This window comes from Amphiprion ocellaris, chromosome 6 (assembly GCF_022539595.1).
Source record: "Amphiprion ocellaris isolate individual 3 ecotype Okinawa chromosome 6, ASM2253959v1, whole genome shotgun sequence".
NCBI classification, from domain to species: Eukaryota; Metazoa; Chordata; class Actinopteri; family Pomacentridae; genus Amphiprion; species Amphiprion ocellaris.
In genome coordinates this window covers 21,459,839-21,482,491 of record NC_072771.1, presented here as the reverse complement: position 1 = coordinate 21,482,491, position 22,653 = coordinate 21,459,839, and the positions used below count along the sequence as shown (strand labels likewise).

Sequence of the window (22,653 nt, the reverse complement as noted above, 5' to 3'; positions counted from 1 at the left end):
CCTCTTGCTAAATCCCCACAGTTGACCTCTCACCTGTCTGAGCAGAGTTTGCGAGCTTTCTGCAGCTGCAAATTGATCCACTTGGGCCTTTTTTCCTCCAGGGCCTGTAATACTTTGTGCACTGTGGGTTTGGGAACACCCTGTCATGACACACATCAAATCAAGGATCAATATATTGAAAGGATACGGATGAACATGTACGTGTACATACCATAACAGACTAGTATGACTGGCACAAAGCTCTGCCTTAAATGGCAATAATTTGTAAACAAAAGTCTAACTTATTATTACTGATATTGTTGTAAAATAAATCACAGCTTTTACCTTTTGCTGAATGCCCATGGCAGCCTGTAGGCACTCTGCCAGTAAGGATAAACGGTCCTTTGCCCCGCGATCCAGAGCCACACCACTCATCTGTTCTAGTGTGTCTGGGTCCTCCAGGCCCTGGATCAGGCAGCCCAGCAGGGCCCAGAGCAATGGGCCCACTGAGCGCAGCTGCCGGGCATGCTGGGAGAGGTACTTCTCTGCTACTTGGAAGAGGAAGCGGATGGAGAGAGGCAAGGATGCTACGGCCACGGGCAGGTTGGTGAAAATGAAGGACAATGCTTGAATTGCTAAGGATATGATGGCTGGAAGGAGAAAGAAATGTTAGTTTTAGGAAGAAACCTTAAATTTCTTGGAAATAGTCTTGAAAATGTGACACCCAGCCTGTACATACTCTTATTGCCCAGATCCTTTCTCCTTGGATCCAGTGGTGTGTAGTTCCAGTCCTTCGGTATTTTAGACCGGACACTTTCAGGCACATTGCGCTTGAACAAGGATCCACTGGGCTCCTCTGTGGCCTGCCAGCCCAACACCATTGAGACCAGATGTACCAGGAGGCTGTTGGTAGACTTGGCGACTATCGTTCGGACACAGCTGATCACTACAGGGACTCCCTGTGTTGTGTCTGACCAAAGTGGCAAATAAAGGCAGCAAGTAAAAAAGTGGTACTCAAATTTAGGACATAAGACCTCAAGAATTTTATCATATTTGAAAAATGCAAGAGAAAAAAAATCTACGTCAGGCGGTAATGTATCTGCACATACTTTGATAGGGTGTCTGCAGGCTTATTGCACCTATTGAATTTTCCTATCAGTTTACATTGAACAGTGCTTCGGTGGTGGAATCATACTTAAATTCTCCAAGATGTTGAACATTTTAGGCTGTATACTGCTAAGGTGGTGAGACATTACCTCACTGTGTTAAAAAGTGGACCAACTCGGAGGGAAGAGGAAGGACGACTGCTGCTTTATATTTTTCTTTTTAACTCTATTCTAATTTTACCTTAATCTGTTCTATCCTCCACTGTGATTCTCTATAATATTCTATCTTGTGTCAGAGCAAATACAATACTGCACATGTTTGTAATTTCAGATGATCTGTTGAAGTCCCTATATGGCTGTTGATTAAGCCCCTAAAAACTCATCTCTGGGTATCAAAGTTACATATTTAAAAGTTTGCTATAAAAACAATCCTTTACTGCTTTAAAATCACTTTCAGGTAACTGTATACTGTTGTTTCCTGCAGGATGCACTGATCTATATAATTCCTGCTTCTCTCTCCATTCACTCCTCTCTCTCGATGCAGCTTGAGCACACCTGCTCACCCATGACTTTGCATAAACACTGTAAAATTAGTCTTTGCTTCAGAATAGCAAGGTGTATTTTGGACTAATTCAATCATACATGTAAGACCCAGAAATTCATTTTGAAGAAGAATAAAGACACGGAAAGCCCCACCCTGAAATTAGACAGGATTGAGTTCTTGGGCTTGTTATATGTCATCAATACATAACAGTTTCAAGTTGGAAATGCTCAGCCATGGTGTCAACTGCTTATTTTGCTCATGATATGTCTTCCAGCTTATATATAAAAAAAAAAAAATACCACATGGACATGCTAACATATAATTTTCACCTGAGGGGGCTTTTAATATGATGCAATGTCCTAATAAAATTATATATATAAAGAATGATTAATACAAAGAAGAAACACAGATAACACTGTATAAATACCAGTACTAAATTGACTCACTTGGTATTATAGTTTTGACATGGGAAATATCTGCTTTTACAGTAGAATTAAACTCAGATAGATGATAGGAGAATTTTTACAGCTTCTAGTATCTCAGAATGAAGCATGGCTTGTAACATGTTTTGGAATTTTTTGACTCCACCAACAGACAGAATGACTTTTCTTTAGAGAATGAATAGAAATCAGTTGATAAAGGAATTTATGTCCTGCTATATTTAATAAGCAGACGTGTTTCTGCTGTAAAAATCCCTGTTTTTCTTAACTTAACATGCATGCAACACAAAGAGGTCTCTCAATGTATAATAAAAATATGTAGGAGCTTTCAGTACTATTCTATGGAAATACTATTTTACCGGAATTCTAAAGCATAAACGGTTTGCACTATAAACTTGTTAATGACCCACACATGCCATTGTATTGGCACAAAAATGAAACATGGCTGCTACAATGTTAGATTAGGTTACATTTCATGTCATGGTTATTGTGCTCTAGACTTTTCAAACTAGCTGCAGTCAACGTAGTCAGTCAGTCTATGTCAGAAATTAGTAAAAAAATAAATAAAAAAATACAAAGGCACGAATAACTTGTGAATCCATATAGCGCAAAGGTATGCTCTTGAAATATCTGCACTAAAGGCAAATAAACTAAGTTAAATTCACATGTTCTCGATCAAACCCAGGTGGCCTGATGGTAGGAATCTTACTACCTTCTCCAGGTGCACTTGGTCTTTCATCACTCTGCCCTTTCATATCCTGCTCGTATTGATAGCAGAGCATGAAGTTGTATGGCACCCATAAACTTCCTACAGCTCCGGCTGTAAAACCAAAGGCTACAAAAGAGAGAAATAGTATTGTGGCAGCAATGGAATCTTAAGGGATGCCTAACAAATGTGTGACCCCAGAGCCACAGAGAAAGAGGAGAGTAGAACAGAAAACGATAAAGCTTTTCGAAAGAGAAGCGCTCTGTGGCAGGTGAGACCTAGACCTATTTTTCAAAGTCACTTGATTCTCAGACTTTATACCACCTGCTACTGTATTGACTAGTGTATTGATCTGAAACAACCTGCTACAGTGTGATGAAACATCAGTGTAAGTGGAGAAATACTGAAACTCTCAACGTAATCTATGAAAGTTAACTCAGTGAACAGTTTAAATAGAAATGGGGGCACTGGGGGTATCCTGTAACCAAAATTATAATACAAAGATTTGGAACAGTCCAATAATTAAACTAATTACCCTGTGAGGATAAATGATGATTGGATGACATTGAGAATTTCTCTCTGGCACACACTCTCTCTCTCTCTTCCGTTCATTTCCTCTGTCGACCCCTCCCTTGCCTGTCTCCATCCAAATGCTCTTCTCCAATCACCCTAATTTATGCTACAATAATTACAACTCACCCTGGATATAAGAATCACCACTAAAAAGAGCTCCATACTCCACAGGAGTTCTGATTAAGCGCTGTATTAAAGCTTGCACCAGAAAGAGGCAGAAAGAGTTGGGGAATAATTGCAGTCTGTGTAACAGAATCTTATAGCTATGCTTTAGTTCATGTGTAAGAAATGTCAATACTGGCCTTTAGAGAAAATAAAAGTGAGATATTCTTTGTGCGCAGGTTCGCTTTTGTATATAGAAATATATCTATCACATTTTCTTACAACATTTTGTTAATCAGTGAGAAAATGTGGTCAAATGTCCAAATAGGTAACCTACATTATTTTTTGTTACCCAAGCAAGGAACAAATGTGTCTCACCATCAATATTTCCATGAACTGACAAAGGCAGTGGCTTAATCATCACTTTATTTTCTATTATACCATCTATATATGGTACGGTATAATGGCCTATAAATTAAATAAATTGAGCTAATGAGGAATGGAAGTATATAAATTATATTGTAGTTTCTTTCCTGCAACAAACATGTATATTTTCTATTAATTTAAAAATTGAACTGTGATTACAGCAATGTATTTCCAAGCATACAATGCTTGTGACACTGCAAGGTTACACATTGCTACAATACACAACAGCACTAAAGCTTTAAGTAATACATTGTATATCTACTGCATCTCTACGTCAATGTGATGCCGGGAAGCGATAATGACCCTTGAACCACAGCACTATACAGCAGCTGGTTGCTACTTTACCTGCTAGTGTGTAGAGGTGTTCCCATATGTGTACCCTCTCCAGGTATGGTTGAATGGCCTGAGTCAAGGCCTTGGGAACATTATTGAGGCAGGAGAAAAGGTTGAACAATGCAACTATGAAGTCATCTCCTGCCTTGCAATTCTCTGTCGACACTTCTAGGCTGCTCTCCTGGCAAAAATCTGAAAAATCAGAGTCAGTCTGGTGAGACACTTCTGCGAACAATACACATAAATGTGTGGATATTCAAAATGTCAATGCATTTATGAAATCTGACAATCTGGAGCCTTTGACACAATCACAAACAAATGGATGCACAAAGAGATGAAAAGGCTGACTCATACGCACTCAGTGGTGTGTAGGTCAGTGCAAAATTTGACTGTTTTTTGAATTAGAATTCAGAAAATATTAACCTTGTGGAGTAGGTAGAGAAAGATGTAAAACCCTATCCTATGAAACAGCATCTTGATTTCCGCCAACAAAAACACGTTGGAAAATGTCAAGGCTGCCCAACCTGACACATGTTAACAGAAAGGCTGAACAAAAGGCGTTGTGGAATAGAAGGGGAAGGAAAATCCACATCTGTGTTAGATGGAGGGAAAAAAAACAGACAAAAAAAAGCAGAGAAAGAAACAGATTTCAAAGCCCCTGGCTGTGGGATCCACAGTACATGGAGACAGGAAGTGAAAAGGAAGAGGTTTTGACAGGGTGTCCTTGTGGGGGTTGCTGTCTGAGCACAGGGCTGAGAATGGAGGTGTGTGTATGTGTGTGTGTACAACCCATATGGATGTCTATATACTGTATGTGTTTTGTATGCTTACAAGTGTGTGTATGTGAGTGTGTGTTAAGTTGACAGGGGTTGCTGAGGAAAGGCCCATTGCTCCAGAGGTGGCAGACATCCAGCGGTCTGTCAGTCTGCTGTGTGGGAGATGACAGCTATTTGAATAGGAGAGTGAATGCAACGCAGCAGTCAATGAGGGGGCGCTGTGATGGAGGGCAGCCTGGCTTCCTTCTGACTAATGCTGGACTATTTTAAAATGACAGGGCTAAATTAGCTGCTGCATTACGGTGACAGTAATATCAGCCACCTTAATAACATTCAGGTAGGAACCACTGATACCACTCAAGGTCTGTATGAGAACTGATTTCCTCTATCTCCATGTCTCAAAGTCTCCCTCGGCGTCTCTCGCGCTCCTTTTCATTCACAATCACACATCTAACATGCACACTCAAAAGTGTCAACCAGCCTAACCTATAATCAGTCTATTAGGCAGCATTATTGTATGTGGATTATGCCGGCATCTTGTTCGCTGCCTGTCTGGTAATTGGTCCTTAAGGAGTGAGTGTTCCAGATATCACTACTGTGACTGCAATGGTCCAAGGAAACAGGGGTGACTAACATTAATTTCCACTTGGGGTGGTGTAGAGCATGGCAGGTTAACTAGGTGCCTTTTAATAATGATCCCATTATGGAGCAGCAGATGACTTCAGAAAAACAGATGTCAGTGCATTGGCACATCTCTGTGGAGTTTCCATTAAGTCCTGCACCACAAAATAAGTCCAATGTGTTTTTGTTTCTACGCAGATTTCTCAGTTGCTTTTTCTATTTTCCTCCCTCTCTGTCTCTAAGCTTATCCAACCTTGATGCATAGCCAATATATACACCTGTTTATCTTCCGGACAACCAGTCAACCAGTCACAGGGGCCCTCTCTGCAAACCTCTGTAATTGGAAGCAGACATGCTGAAGATAATGAAAAGGCTGTGTGTGTTGTAGTGTGTGTGTGCACCAGAAGTAGTTTGCCTTCTAATTTAGGGTAAGCTGTGTAAACGCGAAAAATGATACTATAGATGGGGAGGAGGCACATTTTCAAACAATCGGACAACGCAAAGGCCATTTAAGTGGCCATCTAGCTTTGTAAAAAGTTAGTGTGCTTTGATAAGGCAGATATAGAGGCTTTAAAAAAGTGCCAGGAAGTACAACAATATTGAGAAAGTGGTAAAATAAAGTTAGTGTATTAGAAAAAACAATGTGCCATACTTTAAAACAAAATCGTCCGACTGTTCCAACAGCAACAAAATTTAAAAAACACAATGAACTAAATTTAATTGGCTAGATAGAGCTAGATAGAGTCCAGAGTGATTCATTGAGCTACTTATTCATGAGTAAATTACACTAGAATTTTTATTAACAGAGCACCAAGACACGCCCCAGAATATACATGTAGTGGGAAGTGCAGAGGCTTCCGGGAGTGTAGGCATTCAGTCAATCTGTTCCTTCTGTCTGTCTGCTTCCTGGTTAATTACCCCGTCACCGTGATAACACGTGAGAGTCAGCGCTTCTAACGTTGATTTACGGCAGCGTGCGGGGAAAAGCATTGCAGAGCCTTTGAGTCAGACTCAGACCGAGCGAGAGAACAAGACAGTGAGAGTTGTTATTAATGAGGTCGCTATAATGTGAATTAATGTGCGAGTGCACAACACTCTTTAAAGGTTAGACTGTTGCTGTGTGGAAGAGAAAGGAAGGGAAAATCTTTAAAGGTCAAGGCGTGTGCTCTGCCTGGGCCTGTTGAGTGTTTATTACTGCGCTCTATTGATTTAGTGATGATGATGACCAAGATGAAAATGATGATGATGGCAAAGATGCTGATGACAACTTCATAAAACAGATAGAGCTCATCTCAAGTCTGTATAACTCGCTTAGGATCTTAGAGCACCATAATTAAGACATCGGTAAACACTTCCCACACATGTCCCCTGTGGGATTTGTTCTGTGGGTCTAGAATTCTAAAAATAAAATGAATTATTAAAGAATAAAACAAAGTGGCTGCACTTTAACCCTAAAAAATGGACAGCTAAGCATATACACAACACACATGCATTCCTACTGCTGCTTTTACCCATTAACACAAATCAATCCATGCACAGTAAAAAAAATAACAGACTCACAAGAATTTTCCAGGAGAATTCTGGGCAGGTGACAGTCTCTGTACAGCAGCATTCGCAGTAGCAGCTTGGGATTGTGTCCTGGGTCAGAGGTCAGCAGCCTCAGCTGACATGCCAAGGCTGCCTGGCCCACAAGGCCATCTCTAAGAGAGATTGAGGGGAAAAAAGGAAAACAAAGTTGACAGTTCTGCAGTGTCAGGTGAGCATACAGATAGAAGTCCATTTAGCAAGAGACAACAAAGCTTCACAAGTTAAAGACAAAGACAGAAGTCTTGGATGTTGGATGACAGTCTGGGAGGGAACAGTTGGGGAATAGCTACAATGTAACTTCCTTCAGTGTCACTCACTCCTGACTCAAGCTTAGTCTCCAAATGCCTTCACTCTCACTTATTATAAGTAAGTGAGAGTGAAGGCACCAGGAAGGAATTAGCTCTAATCTTGGCCAGCTAAAAGCAAATTAACATTTGGGAGACAGCCAAATACATGAATATACAGCAGTACCCCCCTCCTGCATCTTTTGTATAACCAAGAGGCTGCAGCCAGCTGTGGCTAATGAGCCGTATCCTTGGTGTGTGTGAATGTAAGCCTGCGTGTGTGTACTCTTCAGAGCCCGTGCTTGTGGTTATTTATGTGTGCATGTGTGAGACCATGCTGACATGTGTGTGCCTGCATGTTACTTTATACATCTCAATAAAATATAATGGAAGGAATGGACAGAGTTTGTCTGTAGAGCAAGGAGGCAGGAGGCAGCACAGGGGGTGTCTGCCCAGAAATTAACCATTCTATTTGAGCCAAAAGGCTAGAGAGGGTGCACCCTGCTGCTTGACTGAGGAAAACTATGCCTCAATCTGACAGCACAATTTATGATGTCACTGGGACTGCAAATCCAGAAGAAATCCTCTTTTAACTGCCCTGATAAATCTACCCAGCTACAGCACAGGGTCAGCTTACAGAAACAAGACACACAGATGCAGACACACAGATACATACACACACATAGGTGCAAAGGCAAGAAGAAAAATGCAGAGAATATACATAGACAAACACAGAAAACACAGTTTCAGGTGCTTGCTTTATAGCCTAGAATGCCGGGTGATTTATTTACTTTCTCTGCAAATTTATTATTGTTTTATTTAATAACCATAACAATGGGTTTTATTTTAATGGACTGGGGAAAGATTTGGCCACAGAGGTTGGGTCCTGGATAAGGACCTGTGGATCTGGCCATGTGCCACTAGCAGCCCCCCGGCATCTTGTGCATGAAGGCAGGAGGTGCAAGCAACGAAATAAAGAGGTCATAAAAATAAACTAATTTCAGCTCTCCGATACTTAGAAGCGAGGGAGTGGGGGTTAGTTTGATTTGTGCTCCATGAGCACGCAATGACATCACCTCTGGCTGTGAGGGAGATGAGAGGGGAGGAGGGTGGAGACGAGGGTGAGGGGAGAGAGTGATTGACTGTGCAGTGGAGGTCACAACAGTAACTGGACACACGTACATATAGATATGTGGATGCTTGTGTATGTTCGGGCATGTATGCTTTTGAGGATGCCTCATGTGTAAATGTAACATCCCTTCAATCAATGTCTGCTGTATTATCTTTAATTTTTTGATGCTCACGTGTCCTGTTGTTTCAGTCACTGCCCTTGTGTGTGTCTCCCGCTTCCTTGATTATCTACACCGGCCCAAAATGCCCATGGTTTTTCTTCCAGCCAACTCCATATTCTCCCATTTTCCATGTTCCTCTGCCAGATTGTCTTTGTTCATCACCTCCCAGTTTTCTTTCTAGCGTAGGTCTCCATGGTTTTTGACCCTGTTTTACTCTTTAGTTTTTGGATAGTTGCCTACTCCCTGCATGGACTTGTTTGCTTGGTTTGGACTGATTACCTGTGTGTGACCACCTGGATTCCCAGGAAAGACTTTGCCTTTTTGACTTTTACCTCGTGTCCCGAGTATTTCTCTACATCTGAGTCTCTGTTCTGCCTAAAAGTGTCACAGTAAAGCCATCAGCTACCATCAACATAAAACAAACTCAGTGTCGGCAGCAGCGGTAGACTATTTTTTTTTTTCTTCCTCAGCCTGCCTCTGCGTTATATTACAACAGTGACTGCAGCTTGAGCTCGACTTTCAGGTTATATACTGTAATGCACACACACACACACACACACACACACACACACACACACACATATGGTTCTCAATACAGTGGGTGGATGTGTGTGATAGCTTAGCATACCAGAGTGTGTGTGTATGTGAATTTGCATGTGAACATGTGTACTGTATGTGTACGTGCTGAATGATAGGTGACAGATGGTATGATGGGTGTGTTTTACATACCGTATGGTCTGCTCTGTGAAGAGGTCAGGGTTGATAGCATTGAGCCAGTATACAGCAGGGCTATTGGGCTGTGGTGGTGTCGAGTCCTTTGCAGCATCAATCATAAATGTCCTGGAGGAATCGAAAATGCACATGGTAGCTTTGATTAACATGTCTTCAGCTTGCAATAATAATATTTTTTTTAAAGAAAGAGGTACATCCTCCTGTGTTCATAGTACACTTTCATTTCATTTTTTCATAGTTGGCAGTTCACTTTTGTCAAGTTTAGTGTGGGGCTAAAGTCATGGTCATTTAGGACCTGTAGCTATTTGACTGTCTCTATTCAAGAGTGTTCAATGGAAAGTACAAAAACTTTAGTATCCATTGGTTTCATTTTACTACAAATTAAGTTAAATAACAAAAACATAATGCACATGCAATACCAACCTATACAGCAAAGATACAGGTGCTGTTACAATGATGAGGACTGTCAGGAGTTGGTCACACAGGCCGTGGATTATATAAGGCCAGTCGGAACCACCTCCTATTATGGTAATGGCTGAAGTAGGGTTGGAGCGCACCAACGCCTCAGGACTATCACACACGCTCCACATGAGATGGTCCACATACAGCAACACCGCCGTGATGTCACATCTTAAATACAGGACGAGGGAGGCAGAAAAGGGATAAAATCACAAAAGATGTAAGTGAAGAGGGGAGAACACATAAAGATCATCTACCGTTACATCATGACGTAGGGGCCTCATTCCACAAGCAGTCAGATAACAGAACCTCCTTGTGATTTTACTGTTGGAAAGTTAAGTGGCCAGGGTTTGGATTTCGCTATAAAAGTCCTCTATGTTACACCCACCCATCAGTTTTACATAAACAGCCATATATCTGTTCTCTCAATTGGTTTAGGAACGCTGCTCATCATCTCTCATCTCCTCATCCTTGCTTCCCTATGGCCTAAATCATTATTAGAGACACAAGAGCATGGACTGATACAGGAGGGGTGAAGTAGCATAAGAGTACCCAAGTGAGTGCTATACACATAGAAGACCTGGAGAAGATTTGAAAAGACATCTGTTTAGCCTAACCTCACACTTTACAACTATTCCTCCAGAAATACATACATCTCCGAGCAACATAAACCAGGCTTTGTGGCGACATCCTGAGTTACGGCACATGCCTTCTGCACTTTATCTTCGTCACTATTTCTGCCTCTTACTGTGTGTCACAGTTTAACTCATTTATTGTCATCACTTAGCTATTAGGGAAAGAAAAACAAAGAGGATAGAGAGTGTACCCATGATGTGCAAACACTATGATCGGAACTCCGCCATCAGACCCCCACCATCACCCTCAGACCTTAACATTTAAACCAGCATGAGCAAGAACTCCTTAAAGCAAAAAAAACTGAAGGGCCATGTGGTGAGACTGTTTTCTCAATTATCATCCCATTACATGTCTGGTCTGTAGCCACAGTACGTGAGAGGGATGAAATCCTCTTTGAAGGTATATTTATATTCATATTGTAATAATGAAACTTGTACACTGCATGTCATGATTTTGTAAATTATGCAGAAAGAAATGATTTCCTGTTTTGGCTAATCCAGTGAAGTCAACAGCTAGAAATCGAGGTACTTGATTACACCATTACAGAAGTTTCGTATATCAAAAACTGGCATTAAGTAATCAATGTATCAACAATAAACATAAATTGCAGTGAAGGACTGTGTTTGATACATTGTGTTTTAGTGGCCTCGTTTATATTAACATCTATATAACTACAATACATGATAATATACCTGATTTGCAGGTGTCTCTTGTATGAAGCACGGGCCCTGGCATATCTTCGTACCAGCAGCTGCAAAGTCTCCGACAGCACCTGGCCAAGCAGCTCCTTGGCCAAGTCTCCCGGAAGGACCGCCCACAGGTCGCTACGGAGCCCACACAGGAAGTAGAACCACATCTGCAGGGAGAAGGAACAGCGCTCGCCCTGTGGAGGAAAGGGGTAGATGGGAAGGGAGGGAGAGAGGAGGGTTGCAGATGAAGATATGCTGCGATATGGACACTGACAGTGAAGCAAAATCACAGAGGAGATAAAAATAGAGGGAGAGAAAGAGAGGGTGAGAGGGAAAACCTGAGGGATGAGAAAGAGGGAGAAAGAGACAGAGGCAGGTCTGTCAACACCAGGATGTCTCAGTGGTCATGCCACCTGCACTCTGCACCTGGGTTTCATCTCCCACTGGGACTTTAGACTGCTTTAAAGTCCTGAACTGGAGATCACATCAAAACAGGCACACACTTGCATGCACATACTGGCTCACACATACAGAGTGACTGAAGGAGAGGAGTGGAGAAATCCAGAAGTTTTCTGAATAAAGTCAGCAAAGACAAGTGAGAGTGAGATGAAAGAAGGACAGACAAAGAAAGAAAGACTGAAAGATACTATTATCCTGGCATCCTGCATCTTTGTTGTAAAATGTATAGAATGATGTATTCTTTTATCACCTGTATTTCCTCCAAATTCCTCATGTTTAACCTCCAACAGTAACCTGATGGTGCGTGTGGCGGTGATGCTGACACATCCAAAGCTCATCAACTTCCTCACACTTTTAACTCATTATGCCAATGAATCTATTCTCATTTTCCTCCCCCCTCACTTCATCTATCTTGTATTTTACTTCTTCCATTCTTCTCCCTAGCTCTCCTCCCTGCAGCCTGTAATTCATGCATCGATCATTGATGGAAAACAAAGCCAAGCTCCCATGTCTGGGATTCTGTTACCATTTTCTGCCTGTGGACTCAGTCGAGCTAACGCAGACAGAGATGAATCCACTGGATCCAAACCAAAAGCAGCCCCAACTAAAAGTCTGTTTGCGCTCGTCCAAGTCAAACATTATTTTACCAGCCAGGTCAACTATGAACAAATTACTATTAAAGATGATGGCCTGGCAAGAGTGAGGACTGAATCTGGGATGGGCAACTGAGGACGGAATAAATTTGGAAGTGTTTTTTTTTTTCATTAAATTAAAATTTGGCTCCAACGGCTCTGAAAGTAAAATCCTGACAAGCAAGGCAGCTAAGGTCATGTTCAAAATTGGCTTTGTTCAACTTAACTGGCCTCATATGTTGCTATTTTTCTGGGGCATATAAAACATTTTTCAGCGAATAGCAATTCATATGTCAATAGCAATTTAAAATAACAAAAAGAAAATGCAAGTTGGAGAAGAGTCTGTCTGCACTGAGCTCTGAAGGATCCAAGACACATGTTTGGGATCCAGGGAATGGAAAGCCTATGCATACAACTACAGATGCAACAAACATCAAAAAAATTTAGATACACACACACACACACACACACACACACACACACACACACACACACACACACACACACACACACACACACACACACACACACACACACCAAATGAAGCTCACATCCTGAGATGATGCTGCACACCCATACATTCACTGGTACAGATGCACACAGCGTTGGTTGAACAAAAGCACACACCTGCTCACAGCAGGCCTGTCTGACACCAGTGACCCAGGGAAGGAGGGAGGAACAAAGGGAAAAAAAGGCAAAAGTGGGATAAAGTATGAAAGAGAGGGGAGGTTTAGATTGGTTTAAGGGCATAAAGGTAGGGGAGTTCCAGGGGCCCTATGCTGTTTCCAGACAGTCCCAGTGTAGACTGCAGACTTCAGACAGCTGAATCCCTGGAGCCCCCAGGGCAACATGGAAGCCACAGATGTTCTCAGGGAGCTCAGAGTAGAAGGCTCAGTTAGAAGAGGGAGAGTGGGAGGTAAAGGTGTATTGTGGGAATGAAAAGAAGAAGCAGGAAAGCTCCAGAGTATAATTCCTAGAGTTCCTCAGAATCCACAGAACAAGCCTGCTAAGACACGTGGCATTAGAATTTCCTCTTTTTACAATGAGCAAAGCAGTGAAATCAACACCCAACAATGCTGGAGCTGTTTAATGTGCTATTTTTCATTTATTTATGGGTAAACAAAAGATAATGAAACAGGCCCTAATGACATATGACAACTAGATATTTTTAATTCGAGAAGAGTTTATCATTGAATGGCTAATTTTATTTCAAGGTATTGCCAAACAGAGTATATAGTATGTAAGGACATTTTACCTCATAGAAGGGTTTGGGATCAGCCCAGTGGTGACTTTCTGCGTCCTGAAGAATGCAGGTGGAGCAAACCTGGATGCAGTAGCCAGTTAGCTGATCTTTCAAGGCCTCCACTGTCTCTTGGCACTTCTGGATAGGCAGCAGGGTCAGGGGTCTAAGGACAGAGGAAGGAAACAAATCTTTAACAGTAATGCTATATAATACATAATCTATAACACACAAGGAATGTTAGGAGAAAAGAATGATCCAGCAATGGTCAAAAGTTCAAGAGGGCACAATCCTGTAATATTTAATTACTGTATATTCAGGGAGCTATCAAACAAACATGAGGGGAAATGATCAGATGAAAGAACAGTTGATTTATTCTAAAAGTTCAGTGTGACATTTCATATCCTTTAAATCTGCCTGCCTTGATACTTTCCAGAGAGAGGAAAGGCAGGGGTACAGGAGACTTAAAACCAGGGGGACTGAACGGTATGGAGGAGGGGGGTGCTTTATGATTGAAAGGGGCACAGTGCAAGTGCAGGTGGAGGGGCGCAAAGGGCCAGAGGTGGGACAACTGGAGCACAGAGGGCACCTGGGATGCCTTTAGAGGGGATCTACGGAGAGCAGAGGTTAAGGGGGTATTAGGGGGCATAAAAACTCACCAGATGTAGACACAATATGGGTGTCATTACCACCTGTCAATCATTTCCACTCTTAAAAAAAAAAACTAAGCTCCCTGATCAACTCTTATTAATCTCAAATTCAAAATATTTTCAATTGTTTCTTCTGTTTTCTATTTCACACTTTTTGAAGGAATCGCTTTGATCTACTGCTTCAATCTTTTGTTTAATAAATATTTCTCTTATAGTTCAAACCGGAGTCGAAAATCCTGTGACAATATACACAATATAGCTGGAGGAAGTGGAGCTATACCATATTAGTCTGTGGTACAATTGTTTGCATATAGTATAATGTTATGAATGAGAAAAATAGGGGAATGATGGAAACAAGGCTGAGCATAAGGGCAGAGTAAAAGAATGTATTATCTGCAAGAGGGTTCAGATGTTGAACTAAACTCCTCAACATCGGTAAATTCCTATTATGAACTTAGAACCTTCAAAATTTGGTTTCTACTGAAGTTGTTCCCATATCTGACCATTTCGGCACAGCATGATGTCCTCTATAGTCACCATCTGTGACGAAGGATAGACAAATGGATATGCACACTAAGATACAGTGAAATATGAATATTGGTAAACACATGGCAGCCAATATACTATTACATTCTGACAATCCTATTACCCAGTGAAGGGCTCACATGCATACATTTCTTTCTTACACTTTAGCTGCTGTGGTATTTGAATCCTTCAGCCTGGCATTGTAGTGCTCTAGTCGTTGGTGCACATAAATGCAAGTGGACAGCAGAGCAGGCAAGTTCTTCAGGGGTGCAGAAGATGGGACCTCCAGGGCCCTCTCCTGCAAACGGGCCAACATGGCAAACGCTGCTCTGCCACATGCCTCTACAAAGCTTGATCGTACACCCAGGAGAGAGCTGTCCCTGCAGGCTGCTGCCAATGGTAGTAAAGCATCCAGTTCAGTCATGATTGCTCCACAGAACTGAGGGAAGAGAGACGGCAAAGATGAGACAAGATGATCTCAATAACAGAAGGAAAATCTGCCAGTAAGATGAAAAACAGAAAAAAAAAACATCAGAAAGAGACCTCATTAGATGTAAATAATGGAACATTTGCAAGGAGTCATCGGAATGACAAGGATCCAAGACTGAGCTGAGCATTACATGTGCATTTTTCTCTAACATTGTGCAAGCCATTACAGCTGAAAAGCAAACACTGATCAGTGCAAATGTAGACTACAGATGTCTGAAGACATGCCCTCGACATACACTTTGCTGCTGAACATGCAGAATTGGTAACCTTTTACTTCTGAGGAATAGATCACCACATCGGTCTAGTTTTATAACAGCATGCGTCATGTTAGTCACATTCAAGCAGAAGTATTACAGTACATATAGGGAGAGGTGGGTAGTCAGATAGGCTGTGAGGAAAGAAAAAGAAAAGGTCACAGAAAGGTGAGACTGGGAGAGAGGGTGAGAGAGCTGCTCCAGCAATGTAAAAGAACTACAGCTTATTCTACAAACTGCCAGAGCAATATGCAAGACTTATCCACATTTGTCCTGGAGAGAGGCCTTCAGGGACAAGGCTGCCTACACCTTTCCCTCTCCAGGGCCTGGAAGACTGGCTGATCAAGGCACTTTAAAATAGTCAAGTGTGTGTGCTTGCAAAGACACAAAGAAACAGTCTGGGTATTCACTGGTATTTACCTAAAGCTGAAATCTTTACTGTTTAAATTAATATAATGATAGCATTGTATTAATCACCCCAGCTGAGACAAGGCTAACCTGATATGCTACAATTTCACAAGTATGGCACTAGACTTGCTATAGTTTGAACCGGTTTGAAGTTGATAATAGAAAATATTAACGTATGTGAGGGTGTCTTTTGTGTGTTATACTGCATACAGTATAGTGGTTTAATATGCATCTGTAGACAATTTAAAAAGCACCATTTCTGTAAAAGCTGTACACCATATGCACGCACACCTTGAGACCGCTGTCTCCACTACCTCATGTGCTTCTTTTTGGCATCACACTGGAAACAGTGAAAGATGATCATGCACAAGTCAGGGAGTCACATATGTGTGTGAGTTCAAATCAAAATTTATATTTGTGTATATACATGAGTTATGAGTCAAGTGGACCCTTAAAAAATTTAAAACAAAGCACATTTCCCCATATTCCCTGCAGCTACCGAGCCAGGTCACACTGAGGGAAGAAAATGTAAGTCTGAATACTGTATGCCAGTTAAATCGATCAGTCAATCAGTCACAGCATGTTTTACTGGCTTTTACTGTTGCACTATTACTGGACTTACTGTAGGGGCTGACTAGGAAGTTCGACATTCTGCCACATCAGAGCTATGGTGTGCGTACACAATTGACAATCCTACAATCTCTTTACACAGTTTTGTCCATAAAAGCTTCCAGTGGGGCCTTGAAACAATGGCTGTTTGGACAATTAAGTCAATAACTGACTGTGTGTAGTCATTAGGAGCTTAGCTTTGAGAGAAGGAAAGCAGAGGCATACGCACAGCATTGCCAGGGTGAGAACCTGAAGAAGCCTCTCAAACACATACAGTACTGGCACACAGGCTACACCAGCGCACACATACTCGGGATATAGTCATCCTCGCATGCACACTCACACAAAAACAACCACATGCGTGCGTCCATGTTGAAATCTGACTGAAACCTTAACTAGCTAAGATCAAAGCCTAGAATCCCACCAGGACTATTGCAGCAAGGTGAAAGAGATTGTATAAAGTTTTTAAGTGCTAGGGAGGCCTGTTTGTGTGTGCAGAATGTGGAGTAGACAGACGAGTAGAGAACTGAACACACAGGTGAGGGCTTGACTGAGGTCTGAATACAGAAAAGGTATGTCTGCTGTTATAATAGAGAGCTGGCATCAAGGTTAGAACGGTCTGGTGAAACAAGGAGGGTTCAATCCAAGGTTCTGACAGGAGGGCGAATTCCAGCTGTTGAATTAAACTATTTGCTTTTCCATATACCTGTCAATAGAAAAGTGCACTAAGTACTCTGATGGATGAACAGTATCATTGCAGCCTGCATATTTATGGTAATATAGACAGTGAAGTGGGTTCACATGAAAAAAAAAGTGAGGACTGAGGTATGAACATATGAATATAAATGTGTGACATATTGATTCATCGTGATGCCTTTGAACTGGCAATATTTCATGGTTACGTCTTGTAAAGTAATTTGCTCTCTGCTCAAACACCAGGGCATGTGTCAAAAAAGGACAGTGGATAAAAATATATATATAATATCTTACGGTCTTGTCTTGAACGTCTGTCTGCCTCGGTGCTACTGAATGCAAATGCATGCATGTATAACCTTTGGGCTGAAAGGCTCTCATCTTTGAAGCACTGACCTACACATAAATACGATGTACAGGTCCTGAGCGCAGACAAATTCTGACACTCGTTAGCAGTGAGAGCCACAAATACTGTCAGTGTAAAAGGGCTACAGGAGGGGAGAGTGGGAGGCGGAGGAGGAGGAGGGGGGGAAGGGGGGAGAGAAGGAGGATGAGGAGGAGGGAAGAGAGGTGAGGCAGTAATGATAAGAGTCTGTATAGTGTGCAGTGCAGAGGAGAGTAGTGAGTAGCGGAAAAGTTGAGAGGAGGATGGAGGAATGTGAGTAAGAGAAAGTTTCACGGATTTTCAAGTGGAACTCCCTGCAAAGTTCTTCAGCAATATTAAAACAGGAAAGAAAATGAAGAGAAGCTAAAGAAAAAGCAGCATCGTGTCAGTAAGTGTGCGGCTGTCCAGCCCCAAACACTGGAGATCCTTTTGTAGAGTAAGATACTAAGCCTGGTTTCACATCAGACACTGGTATACCTCCTGAGAAAAGTCAATCTCTGGTGTCTGCATCACCTCTCGTTGCCATTTCCCAGGCCCTCTCTTCTCATCCCTTCACTCTCACTATCCCTTATTTATCCTGCTCCTTTCCTCAGCCTCTGTGCCCCTGTGATACATCCCTCTATCACTAGGACACCGTATATCCTCCATTTCCCCCATTCAAGACCTTTCTCTACACATCATCTAACCCTCATAATATCACCTATACTAGTTCTTGGTCTCCCCCTGTCTCTCTTTTGTCCCTTGAGCCCTCCCCTTCAAGTAATACTGATGACTCTTCCCAAGGCCCTTTCTGATCCAGGATGTCAACTGTGTCAGGCCCGAATCATTTGGGCTCTCTATTACAGGGGGAGCGTTCCACTGGGGCGACAAAAGACATTAATCTCCCTGGGTCTGGGTGTTGTTTGTAGACCTGCATTGTTCAGTCAGGTGGTAATAAAGAAGGATGAACAGGACAGGGACTCCACTGTGTACGGCAAAGCAAGCTCATGCACAGGATGAGGAGTGACAAGTTGGGCGAAAAGCTGACCTAAATATTAGCGGTGTACATTTTGTGGAGTATGACTTCACAGATGAAATGTAACAAATTGTGTGCAGACTCAGCATTTGTTGGCTCAGAACACAATAGAAGAGCTGATGTAATATTCAAGATTAAAATTCCGGCCTGTTTCTGTGTTGTTTTTTTGTGAAAATCCATTCGGAAATTGAAATCTTAAACAGAGGCAGAGAATAAAGACAACAAACTAAAGACAGCTGAAGTAACCATGGGATAATTGTTGACTTTTCTTTGTCATCAAGTTCATGCACTACATTTGCAGAGTAATTCTTTCAAAAATACAGTGTTTTAGATTTAATATGTCTGGAATTTCCATGGCACGTTATTTTCTATCAAAAATAAAACATTGTTCTATCACATAATGAGCTTTTCTGACAAGAAGCAGGAAGGAAAGCTACATTCTAAATAAATGAAACTGCTTCAGGAGTGTCCTGAAGCACATATGTTTAATTAAGAAAAAACTAATTTCCGTCTATTTTATGTTATACTGGAGAGTACCTTGGCAACCATTCTGGGAGTGTCTCTCTCTGAGTAGGTGTAGAAAGAGTCTTCTTTGAGATGTGTGTTGCTGGCAACGTTGATGCTCTGTCCACTAATGGGGCTTAGGGTGATAGAGGTGTGTCCAGACGAATGCAAGGCCTCTTCTTGTTGCAGATTCTTGGCACAAACATCATCCAGCACCACTTTGACACAATGCTCCATGTGGGGGACTAGTCTCCTAAATGCTGACCTCCAGTTAAACTCCAAAACCTGCGCCTGAAAAGCAGAAGATGAGCCAACAGCCAATTAATGTAACAATGCTGAAGGGAATATTTCACCTGTTCCATTTCACTGCTACACATTATCTTGCCTCTTTGTAATTATGGAAAATTATAATAAGCTGGAATGACATTGAATAGTTGTAACAGAACAGAAACCTTCTCGTAAAGAACACAAGCAAAAAGTCTCACCTCTGTTGTGTGGACTGTTTCTGGTTTCTTTCCATCTTTTGTCATGTCTGAATCTTCTTTATTCTTTTTCAGAATGCCTAAATGAACAATAAGTTACTTAATTGCTGAATTGATTTAAATATGATACAACGTAAATCATTTAAATTGCAGTAACTGCTTGGTCAAGCTCTCAACTCATGTCAGAAAACACAAAAACTCATTAGAAATCCTGATTTGAAAATGAAACGTTATGATGTAATATGCAGCATCTTTCAAGTAGAACCATTATTTAGTACTAATGTCACTCATGATAAATAGACTTTTTAGATTGCACTTCTCTTCCCCCACTGGACAATATGAGACACAGTGACCACAATATAACTGCACACGCCTCAAAAAGACCTGAAAAAAATGCCACTGGCAATGGCTTTACATGTCTAAGTTTGAGAATTTGATTTCAACACAGATAGTATCATCCTTATACACATTAAATCCATGAGGTGCAGATTGTGTGGATGTGTGCTGAGACGGGGGACTGCAGGGGGGGTAACATGAATACAAGCACACAGGATGTTGGGTAGGGTTGCAATTAAAAAGCATGAACATCAAGACCACCGTTTCCTAATCAGAAGGCGAAGAGTAAGACCCCAGGCGAGGCAATTTAGCCGAACAAGACCGCATGCAATGGAAGAAGGAGGAAGCAGCAAGCGCATCACTTTTTGACCTTTAAGCCCATCTGATGAATTTCTGGTAATTAAGCCATTTGATTGCCTGGAATTAATGATTTGGATAACTGCCCTTTAAAGGCTGTTTACCTCTCTGTAAATTGAGCCTTTCTGCAAGTCTTGTTTTTGTAAATGTAACCTTTATGGAAATTACTCCATGCACCAAAAGCTTTCATTTAACATCTCTGCAGCGGCAGTTCAAAGGGGAGAAAGGAAAAGGGTACTAAAGGCTTGTATAACACCCAAGATAATTCCCAACTAAAATAACACATTTCTTCAGCCACAACTCAGACTTTCCGCTAGAACAAGTAACAATGTATATGTGTGTGTGTGTGTGTGTGTGTGTGTGTGTGTGTGTGTGTGTGTGTGTGTGTGTGTGTGTGTGTGTGTGTGTGTGTGTGTGTGTGTGTGTGTGTGTGTGTGTGTGCCTAGGGTGATGGTCCACATGCAGGGCTGTAGTCAGCATTTTAGGATTCTGAAGATATAAGTCCCCCTGTTGTAACCCCATCACATTCACCAAAACAGGTTTCTAATTATTTGGTTTATTTATTTGTTATCTGTTTGATATAGTTTGGTAAATTCAAACCACCTATTTCATATTCCAAATGCTGTTTTAGAACCTTCTCAACACTTACAGGCCAAAAATATCTTGTAGGGAAACACTGTTATCACTATTTTGGGAGTGAAAGATTTTAAGGACATTTAGTGTAAAAAATATTGAATGCTACATAATTTGACATTGTAGAACACAAAGTGTATTTTCAGCCAACAATATCATCATGTCAGTGTCTTCAGGGATACACGGGTGCATTTTGGACAGCCAGCGTTGTACCTTTAACACAGGGACTGTCTTCTGTACAGTTAATGAAGGTCATGTTCGTGACCAGCTCCCTCACGTCGCTCTCGAACCTCAGCAGGGTGCAGGCCAGCTGGGTTAACGCCTTCAACTGGTGGGAGGTCAAACTGAAGCTCCTCCTTTTCACGGGAAGCTCCATCGGTGCTTCCAAGGGGGGAAAAAAAGAGACAAGACATCAAAAACACACTGCATATGCTTACGAATGTATGACTGACAGAGAAATTCACAACAGTTTGCAGTTGAGTAAAGGAATAAACAATTTCATGAAAACAGGTTTTCAACCCAACCTCGCTGCCTACATGCACTCATCAGAAAACACCCCCCCCCCTCCTGAAGTCTTGCTTTGCACGACACCTCTTATAAATATCGACCCATTCATGTTTTCCCAATACAGGGTATAAACAAAGAGACAGTGAAAAAATATGCAAAACTTTGCTCCCTGAGAAGTCACACATGCACATCCTTCTCTCTCAGCACAAAACTTTTCTCCCCCTAACCCGCCGATGACCCCCTCGGCAAATATGGATTTCCCATTTTGGAGGCTGCCAAAGCCATCACCCGGGGGATGTTCCGCATTAAGCTGGAGAATGGGCGGCTGGGAGATGCGTTGCCATACTCCCAGACACATGCACAAATACTTTTGTGTGTCCGCTTAAATGAGCTCCTCCATTGCAAAGGCATTTGGGAATGGATGAGCTCAGTATTAGCCTTGACTCTAAAAGCGAGAGATGATTGAGCGTTGAGATGGAAAGAAGAGGGGAGTCCTTTTCCAATAATTGTAACATTATTGCCTCTGGATCCTAATGTAATTTTGTTACATTGTTAAACAAAATCTGACAATATGACAACATACTGTCCCCAAGGATGCTTGGTTTAATCATGCATGAGGTCTGACTCGATGTGTTGTGTGCGGGTGCTTATGTATGTTGATATGAGTATTAATGAGTGGGAGTCGATGAGTTTTTGTGTGTTTGTGTCTGTTGAGTGTGTACACACATATTTATGTTCATGTAATGCAGGTCATTAGGAATAACTTGATTTGTGGAAGACACTTTCACACACATTTGCACATGTCAGTCTTGCAAGATAATTGTCACACTGCTACCAGATTCTGTGGTCACTGTGGAATATATTCTGACCTCAAGTTTGTTTGTGTTTGCAAGTCTAAGTGTATGCATGTATTTATGTGCATGTGTGTGTGTGTGTGTGTGGGGGGGGGAATGCATGTATGAAATCGCAAGTGTAATTATTTGGGGTGTGTTTTAATGTGTGTGCTTGTCTGCGTGTGTGTGTGTGTGTGTGTGTGTGTAATTAAGCTGCATGGGTCTGCAGCTCAGCAGCTGCTCTGTAATGGGGTCCAGTGGGAGTCTGTGCTAGAGAGACGACCTCATGCTGCATGTGAACACGTGTGACCTGGTAGACACCAATGTGCCAGCCTTGTTCCCCAGCTTGCGCTTTCA

At 41.8% G+C, this 22,653-nt stretch overlaps 1 protein-coding gene across 2 annotated transcripts in view; it reads right to left on the bottom strand.

Moving 5' to 3' along the window:
• Positions 1-22,653, bottom strand: part of kiaa0825 (KIAA0825 ortholog) — a 117,349-nt gene that overhangs the window by 71,544 nt on the left and 23,152 nt on the right. For both annotated transcript variants that reach the window (XM_023273714.3, XM_035949718.2), the window contains exons 7-19: positions 21,170-21,337; positions 19,634-19,710; positions 19,182-19,439; positions 14,953-15,230; positions 13,632-13,782; positions 11,289-11,479; positions 9,925-10,131; positions 9,499-9,609; positions 7,167-7,306; positions 4,222-4,401; positions 719-949; positions 325-629; positions 34-140 (exon numbers count right to left, since the gene is read on the bottom strand). In XM_023273714.3, coding sequence (XP_023129482.2) covers positions 34-140; positions 325-629; positions 719-949; positions 4,222-4,401; positions 7,167-7,306; positions 9,499-9,609; positions 9,925-10,131; positions 11,289-11,479; positions 13,632-13,782; positions 14,953-15,230; positions 19,182-19,439; positions 19,634-19,710; positions 21,170-21,337 — 2,404 coding nt within the window. The remainder of the gene's footprint in view (positions 1-33; positions 141-324; positions 630-718; positions 950-4,221; positions 4,402-7,166; positions 7,307-9,498; positions 9,610-9,924; positions 10,132-11,288; positions 11,480-13,631; positions 13,783-14,952; positions 15,231-19,181; positions 19,440-19,633; positions 19,711-21,169; positions 21,338-22,653) is intronic.